The 9,445-nt window shown below is 38.9% G+C and overlaps 1 protein-coding gene across 1 annotated transcript; it reads right to left on the bottom strand.

Moving 5' to 3' along the window:
- Positions 1 to 5,784: 5,784 nt before the first annotated feature.
- LOC124042903 (transcription factor Sox-21-B) lies at positions 5,785 to 8,171 on the bottom strand. The gene is made up of 2 exons (XM_046361035.1): positions 7,856 to 8,171; positions 5,785 to 7,649 (listed from the first exon to the last, which is right to left on the bottom strand). Exon 2 carries the CDS (start codon positions 7,625 to 7,627, stop codon positions 6,896 to 6,898), a length of 732 nt encoding a protein of 243 aa, XP_046216991.1. The 5' UTR covers positions 7,628 to 7,649; positions 7,856 to 8,171; the 3' UTR covers positions 5,785 to 6,895.
- Positions 8,172 to 9,445: the final 1,274 nt, after the last annotated feature.

Genomic DNA, 9,445 nt, shown 5'->3' with positions numbered 1-9,445 from the left:
TCCATCATTACTTTAAGACATGATGGTCAGTCAATACGGAAAATGTCTAGATTGTTGAAAGTTTCTTCAAGTGCAGTCGCAAAAACCATCAAGTGCAATGATGAAACTGGCTCTCATGAGGACCGCCACAGGAAAGGAATACCCAGAGTTAGTTACCTCTGCTGCAGAGGATAAGTTCATTAGTGTTAACTGCTCCTCAGATTGCAGCCCAAATAAATGCTTCACAGAGTTCAAGTAACAGACACATCTCAACATCAACTGTTCAGAGGAGACTGCATGACTCAGGCCTTCACAGTCGAATTGCTGCTAAGAAACCACTACTAAAGGACACCAAAAAGAAGAGACTTGATTTGGCCAAGAAACACGAGCAATGGACATTAGACCAGTGGAAATCTGTCCTTTGGTCTAATGAATCCAAATTTGGGATTTTTGATTCCAACCGCTGTGTCTTTGTGAGACGAAGTGTAGGTAAGTGGATGATCTCTACATGTGTGGTTCCCACCGTGAAGCATGGAGGAGGAGGTGTGGGGGTGATTTTCTGGTGACACTGTCAGTGATTTATTTAGAATTCAAGACACACTAAAGCAGCATGGCTGTCACAGCATTCTGCAGCGATACACCATCCCATCTGTTTTGCTCTTGACCAAGAAGAAGAGTGAAGGAGTGCTGCATCAGATGACCTGGCCTCCACAGTCACCCGACCTCAACCCAATTGAGATAGTTGGTATGAGTTGGACCGCAGAGTGAAGGAAAATCAGCCAACAAGTGCTCTGTATATGTGGGAACTCCTTCAAGACTGTTGGAAATGCATACCTCATGAAGCTGGTTGAGAGAATGCCAAGAGTGTGCAAAGCTGTCGTCAAGACAAGACAGCTTTGCTTTGATTTTTAAAATACTTGTTGGTTTCTACATGATTCCAAATGTGTTATTTCATATTTTTTATGTCATCAATATTATTCTACAATGTAGAAAATAGTAAAAATAAAGAAAACCCTTGAATGAGTAGGTGTGGCCAAACTTTTGACTGGTACTGTATATACTGTATTCTACTAATGGCTCATCATATATAATAGTAGTTTAATAAATAGTGTTTAACATGATTTTTGAATTACTACCTCAAGCAGACATTGAATATCCCTTTGAGCATTAATTATACTTTGGATGGTGTATCAATACGCCCAGTCACAATAAAAAGATACAGGCGTCCTTCCTAACTCAGTTGCCAGAGAGGAAGGAAACAGCTCAGGGATTTCACAATAAGACCAATGGTGAATTTAAAACAGTTACAGAGATTAATGGCTGTGATAGGAGAAAACTGAGGATGGATCAACAACATTCTAGTTAGTCCACAATACTAACCTAAATGACAAAGTCAAAAGAAGGAAGCCTGTACAGAAGAAAAATATTCCAAAACATTCACCATGTTTGCAATAAGACACTAAAGTAAAACTGCAAAGAAATGTGGCATAGCAATGCATGTCCTGAATACAAAGTGCTATGTTTGGGGCAAATCCAACACAACACATCACTAAGTACCACTCTTCATATTTTCAAGCGTGGTGGTGGCTGCATCATGTTATGGAAATGTTTGTCATCGGCAAGGACTAGGTAGTTTTTTAGGATCAAAAGAAATGGAATACAGCTAAGCACAGGAAAAATCCAAGAGGAAAACCTGGTTCAGTCTGCTTTCCAACAGACACTGGGAGGCAAATTCACCGTTCAGCAGGACAACAACCTAAAACACAAGGCCAAAAATACATGAGTTGCTTAGCAAGAAGACATTGAATTTTCCCGATGGGCATAGTTACTGTTTTGACTTAAATCGGCTTGAAAATCTATGGCAAGACTTGAAAATGGCTGTTTAGCAATGATTAACAACCAACTTGACAGAGCTTGAACAATTTAAAAAATAATAATGTGCAAATATTGTACAATCCAATTGTGCAAAGCTCTTAGAAACTTAAGCAGAAAAACTCACAGTTGTAAGCGCTGCCAAAGGTGATTCTAACATGTATTGACACAGGGGTGTGAATATTTATGTAAATGATATATTTCTGCATTTCATTCTCATTAAATTTGGGGTATTGTGTATATATGTGTGATATACATGAAATACATTTTGAATTCAGGTTGTAACACAACAAAATGTGGAATAAGTCAAGGGGTATGAATACTTCCTGAAGGCACTGTTGCTCCATACTGTCTATACCCACCATTCACATATTTATTTGTGTTCCGGACACCGATATTGCTAGTTCCAATATGTCTTCATTTCGTGTTCTTTCTTTTTGGTAGGGAGGGGTGGGTGGGAATTGTGTGTGTATTGTTATTGTATTGCCAGATTTTGCTGCACTGTTGGAGCTAGAAACATACACATTTCACTATATCTGCAATAACATATGCAAAACTGTGTACATGACCAATACACTTCTATTTTTTTTGAGCAGGGGTTGCAAAGTTCAGGGAACTTTCAATGCATTCCCTGGTTTTCCAGAAATCCTGGTTGAGGGATTTCGGATGTCCTGCTTCCCGGAATCATACAGCTGGGATTTCGGGAATTCAGGAAAACCAGGGAAATGTATTGAAAGTTTCCAGATTTTGCAAGCCTATGCCTGAGCAAGGGCAAATAGAAATCCTCATTATTTTGTTTAATGATTTTCAATTTGAGAGTCATTATATATATATATATATATATATATATATATATATATATATATATATATATATATATATATATATATATATATATATATATATATATAACCTACACTTTTTAGTTCTGAACTTCTAACGCTAGTGGGATGGGTGTGGCTTCATACAATGGTCACGAGAGCAGCTGCACAACGATATGACAGCCCCGACGCAGTTCCACTTCTGGTTAACGCTTGATCTGATTGAAGGCCCTAGTTCCATTTTAATTTCCCTTATCTACACGCAAGTGACCATCTGCCAATTACATCGAGACAGAAAGCTTGTATTGCCACGAGGCTGCTTGACCACTGTTTACTTAGAGCACGGGTGTCAAACTCATTCCATGGAGGGCTGAGTGTACGCTAGTTTTCATTATTTCCTTTTAATGCTGTGTCTAATTAAGACCTAGACACCCAGGTGAGGGGAGTTCCTAACTAATCAGTGACCTTATTGATCAGTCAAGTACAAGGAAGGAGCGAAAACCCCTAGACTCTCGGGCCTCCATGGAATGGGTTTGACGCTTGTCTTAGTTAGAGCCCAATATTCTGTATTTCTAATTTATATCAGAATCATACAGTTTATTTACAGAGGGGTATTAAAATATTTAGTTTCAGACCTGAATAGAATTATACTGGTATATGTAAGTCTGGACGAAAAGTGTAACAGCATAATCAACTGCAGACATCCGTTTCCTTCCATGATGATCTGTTGGCTATATTCACCTCAGCAGGGTCAAAGTAAAACCCTTCATTCCCCATGGGATGAATTTGACAGACTTGGATCACCATCTCAAACACTGCCCTCAGTACACTTCCTACATTATACCATTTAAAAAAATATATGGTCAAAGCTTGATTTATGCTGTACACCCTTCAATATCTTTTTGGACTGTCACATAACAGACATACCACCGCAGCCATTCTGGACTCTACAAGTGTGAGCCTGCATGACAGATGGTGTTTTTGCGGCCATGGTTTTGGATATGAGACTGAGTTTGGTTATGCTGAAGTAATCAGAGACATGAAATACCATTTTGAGCTGTGATTGAGGGATTTGATGAAGCTCCTCAGTCAGTCTCGTGCATTTAGTTTTAAGAGTTTTTTTCCCCTAAATTAAATTATATTGAAATCCAATCTTGTTTATGAGCATGATTGTTTAAAGGATTTTAGGCCTTTTCAACACTGGCACTCACATTCAGGGAGTTCAAGCCTGAAAGTCTGTAATTCTATGATTTGCCTATCTTGGAATCAACTCTGGAAAAACATTTTCTGGGGGAAAAAAAGTTTCCCCCTAGTTATTTGCATAGTTGCATCTCCACCTTTCCCATTGAGTCCACTTTTCTTCCATGGAGAAAAAAGCATATCTATTCAAAAGGCATTTAGTCCATTTCTTTCTTGGCCGGGTAACCTATTCATCAATTGTTCTGCCTTGTAGATTGCATTCTAATGCTAATCTGGCGTGTTAAATATATATTTTGCTCCCCTTTCACCGTTTTGTCATTCAGTTTATCCAGTTTTGGCCACCCATTTTATTTATTTATGCTCCTGCTTCTATTCATGTGCTCATGTATTTTTTATTGTGTTGTTTCACTGTCATGCAGTGTCAACTCACTCCATTCAAAGTGGGCTACTTGAAGGGCTTGGGGGGACAAAGCGTGTACACATTGCAGTGCTATTCACTCCGGCCAGCTGGATCGGTTGAAAAAAACCTTGTGAAAAGAAATCCTCCACAATGGACACAGAGAAGTGCACAATGCTAACAGTTTTCCAAATACCACTGATTGCTTTCATCACAATGAGGGAAAGCAGCCGCTTTTTGCTGAGCTCCACTTCAACAAACAACACTCTCACAAAAACCTCCCAACCCACGTTTTGTTCCCAGACAAAACCTCCTCGACCGTCTAAACGCTCCCAGTGAAGAAAAAGTTCTTTCAGGGTTTCTTCCCCCTTTCCTTAAGTAAAGTATAATAAAAGGGCAAAGAAAGAAGAGGGAAATGGTCACTGAGCTGGTAATGCGCGCTCTTTTATCAACCTGGCGACCTTCTCAGGCGTTTTGGTCAGCAAACTGTTGGCTGCCCTTTCAAAATATCTTCTTTCAAACCAAAAACGATAAAGTGCTAGCCTACCTTTCAAGAAAACAATCAAAGGACATATCCTTTCTGTTTTCGAAATAAAATGACACAATAGCCCATACTCTCGTCTATTAATGTTCAGGCCTATTATCTAACAAGGCCAAACAGCAAGTTATAGAATATTGGTGTCAGTATGGGGAGCAAAGATAGAAATAAAAGTCCCCCGTGAAGAATTCAAATGTGCAGAAATAATTCTGAGATGATAAATGTTTGTTATTTTTCTATTTTATACTGCATGAAACAAGCTCAATTGCGCGTTATTTCCAGGGCAAAGTAGGAAGTTCCGTGGAGAGAAGTGATCGGAGTATTACAATAGAGAATCCAGAGTGGTGAAAGGGTTTAATTAACCGTGTCGGAGATAATTATCCCTGGACAGTCTAAATTAGTTTTGCATAATCGCTCTGATCCATATGAATTAACTTATTAATGTTATCTATGAGGGGTAGTTTGCTTGAATAACATGCCCAATGTATTACATGTCATAATGAGCATAAATTCAGATATTCCCGACACACGCACACACGAACACACACAGCAGATGTGATAAACTGTGCCATAGCTAAGCATATTGAAGTATTTTCATTGAATAAGAAAAATACAATGCTATTAGTTGTGTTTTGTAATTGGACGCTGGCACTTAGATCTAATTCAGGCCCTGTTTTAATACCTCAAAGAGATGCCTGTTCTACAGGCCCGAAGAGCTCACTTTTTTTTACTGGGAATAGAGGGTTTAAAAGAAACCCACTCAGTTGTATCTTCCTTCCTATTCACGATTAAAATTGTGATAAATCAGGTTTTGGCTCTTGATTACAATGGGTTGATTTAGATTTCCGAGTAATGCTATTCAAAACACGAACAAAAGCGGCCTTTGGAGGATACCTTACACTTCACCTGGACTGACCACATCAGGGCAATTCAGATAAAAAATCTTGTTAGCAATTCAACAAGAACTACAGCGATTCTTTCTGTTTGTCCGCATACGCTTTATTATAATCCTTTGTTCAACAAATGAAAAGAATAGCATTTAAGAGTTTAAAGTACATGTAAGTGGTGTTAAATAAAACACAAAACAGACAACTTCATTAAGAGTTAGTAAAAACGAATGATGCTCCTTATGCACATAAATGCACAAGTCTCAAGAATCAAAAATGATCAGTGATCATTTTGTGTCTTGCCAATGTTGACAGAAAGGCGAACGATTGTAGTCGAATTAAAAAAACTTTTGGGCTCGTCATTCTTTAAAATAAATTACATTATATAAGCACTTCCTATTTACTGTGCAAATGTTACAGGACAAGGTATGTCCTCTGTTCAATCGACAGGGTCACCATAATCATTCCACTAAACAATAAATAGTACAGACATCTATAAAACAGTGTTTAAAAACTCAAAATATACACTGGATTTCTAATCAAACAACCCAGTCAGTTCCAGGCCCTATCTCAAGCACTAGCCTAATGGCAAATTAACTATTAGCATCATTTATCTGTACACATTTACAGGCTTATGTCATTCTGATTGAAACAAGAAAGCCAGACGGACAAACAATTATCATTCCTTCTTGACCAACAATATAAATCATAATAGCCAGTGATTAGACTCTTTAAACAATATTGAATTATCAGGTACAATATATGAACAAAAATTATGGCCAGTTCGTGTTTACCTATATCTGATTTGTTGTGGGATGCAGTAAACTAGGCCTACTTGATAACAACAAGTCAAGCAGGTGCATTTGCCACAGATATAGATCAAATATGGTACCTTTCAAATGAGTATTCACATTGACACGGGCAAATAGATCTCCTACCCTGTTCCTCCCCAGTTCAGTATTTCTGCCATCCTTTTGTTCGGACCCTCTGGGATTTGCCCGGAGATGTATGAATATTAGTTTAGAGAGTTCGCTATATAAGAATTACCTTCGATAAAGGCATTAATCAATATACATACACATGTGATATCTGAGACAACGAGCACTTCATCACATGTACAAGTTTGTGCATGCATAATAAACTCTTGCATGAATATTTTTTTTCTTCACATTTAAACGTCTCCTAAATCCAATATAGGCTATCATAATGCCGCTGCATATGCAGGGTAGTCAAGTTGAGGTTTGCCCATGCCAGGCAGCAGGATGTAGGCTAGCGGTGGCTGAAGACCCGCAGAGGGCCAGCCCGTACAGTTACAGGGGATCATGTAGCCTGGGTTGCCCGGGGCTGGATGAGAGTGAGTGTGAGTGTGTGTTCCACCAACACTACCAGTTCCAGAGAAAGCCGTGCCACCAGGGTACCCCAGAGATGGGTAAGGAAACGATGGAGAGGAAAGCTCTGACATCTTCGACCCGAGGTCAAAAAATGAATAGGGGTTCGTGGTCATGGACGGGTTGAAGAAGACTCTCGCTGCTGCGGCCGCCGCTGCCGCTGCTGCCTTGTCTGGGTTCCCTAATAGGGACTCGTGAAGTGCTCCATGAGATAGACCGCTAACTTTAAGCGCGTCGTGCTCTCCAAGATTGTAGGGCACTGGGAAGGCAAACTTGTCTTTTTTCATCAGAGTCTTTGGCTTCCGCCTAGGTCTGTATTTATAGTCAGGGTGTTCCTTCATGTGCATGGCTCTCAGTCGTTTAGCTTCGTCAATGAATGGCCTTTTCTCTGACTCGGTGAGAAGTTTCCACTCCGCTCCCAATCTTTTGCTGATCTCGGAGTTGTGCATTTTTGGGTTCTCCTGAGCCATTTTTCTTCTCTGCGCTCTGGACCAAACCATGAAGGCATTCATCGGGCGTTTTACGTGATCCATTGGTTTAGACATGTTGGTACAAAATACTTTTGGTCTGAAAAGGTAAATATCACAGACAATATGTCAAGTCTCTTTCTAATATTTAGTGACAGTATAGTCTCAGTTTGCCTAACTAACACACGGTAAAAAGTTACATTGGCCTACATATATAATAAAACTAAGTAATCCAATTAAATATATTTCGCAGATATACATTAGTGTGAGATAAAATGTTTCAAAAAGTATATTTCCTTTACTTACGTAAAATATCAGTGCTTCATCACACCGTAGTAAGATATCCGTTTTGAAAAGAGCAATGCGCAGCGTTCTGATGAGAAACTCTATAAAAGTTAGGTTTTCTGATGCATGTTGATACCCGACGAGGACAATATAGCATCGAAGACAGAAGGCAATATATCTAGAGCTGCAGTTCTTATCTTGTTTTGCTGCTATCGCCAGAGACTGTTAACCGCCACTCAGCACTTGAATCCAGCGTTTACGCAAATGGTTGATAACTCCGGGCTGCTCCATGTGAAATAAGGTTTTCAGAGGCAGGTAGTGAAAGTGCCACAGGAGCATGCGCAGTACGTCTAAACACACACAGCGCTCTTCTAATCCCACCCTGAGCGCGAGGAGGACCAGGGACTCGGAGGAAAATGCATCACCATATATTTGGCTGTAGGATATCCTATATGCCCTTTATAGTTAAGTTAATCGTACAGGTCTTTAAAGCATATTATCATAAGGATAATTTATACATATTATCATAAGAATAATTTATCACGATATATTATTACATTATAATACATATGTAATTATTATTACTAATGCAAACTTTTTTGTTATTGTAAGTATTCATTTTAGTATAGTTAGACGTATTCAGGTACATATACATGACTTGCAACCAACAGTGAACGGTTCCTGAGAAGTGTTGTCTTGGCCTAGCTTTAGTAATTCACCAAGCACGTTGAAAACGTATTCCAAGATATACAGTACGTTTCAGATGACTAAGAGCATGAGGTTTCCATAAATTAAATTAAAGTTTTTTTTAAACAATTGATTGCATAAGACGCTCATTGACAGGGGAAAGAGCGGTGGTGATAGGAAACGTGAATAGGCTCTACTCTCTTGCTTCTCTCACTCTCCCTCTTCCCCGACTGCACACCATTTTATTTCTAAATAACTTTTGTCTTTACTTGTTATTTGATCTAAATAACCTACTGTTACAGTCTACGATGCAATGGCTCTTACAACTACAATAGCCTATATTGTCATTTCATCTCTTCCTGAATGGTGGGCTACTGCCTGTCCCATGCTCCATCAGTGGTACAAACATTACAGAAATGTTATACGTCTAGAGTAGACGCAAGATAACGCGGTAAAGAATGTCTTCTTTAATTTTCTGATATTGTGAAGAATCATTTTGTCATAAATATGCCTAAATACAGAGGAGGGTAGAGTGTCTCTAAACGTGCTTGGTGAAATTAATTATTTTTCCTGAATTCTCCCTTTCACTTTCACTTCAAAAGACTTTCCCAAGGGCGGCGAATCGACAACCGAAATTAGGTTGTCGAATATTCAACTAAGCAATTACAGTTATCTGAAAGACTCGTTGAGTAAATTGTATGTTTAAGTGGTTTGTTCCCGTACCTTCTCTGTTGTGCATAATTATTCAAATGAAAGTGAAAATAAGGCTGCATCAAACAATTTACAATGCCGATGTATAGTCAGTGCGTTTTATTTGATATAGTGTATGAATTCATGCCAAATTGAATTAAATATAAAGTCGTCTTTCAAGAATGATTTGCACTTGTAGGCTGAGTCGAAATTTGACACCTCAGCTGGTAAGAT

The sequence above is a fragment of the Oncorhynchus gorbuscha genome, linkage group LG09 (assembly GCF_021184085.1).
Source record: "Oncorhynchus gorbuscha isolate QuinsamMale2020 ecotype Even-year linkage group LG09, OgorEven_v1.0, whole genome shotgun sequence".
Lineage (NCBI taxonomy): Eukaryota > Metazoa > Chordata > Actinopteri > Salmoniformes > Salmonidae > Oncorhynchus > Oncorhynchus gorbuscha.
This window is presented reverse-complemented; position numbering and strand designations above follow the sequence as displayed.

What these genes read in the sequence shown, in the direction of transcription:
- LOC124042903 (XM_046361035.1), bottom strand. Translation starts at nt 7,627, where the DNA reads ATGTCTAAACCAATGGATCACGTAAAACGCCCGATGAATGCCTTCATG.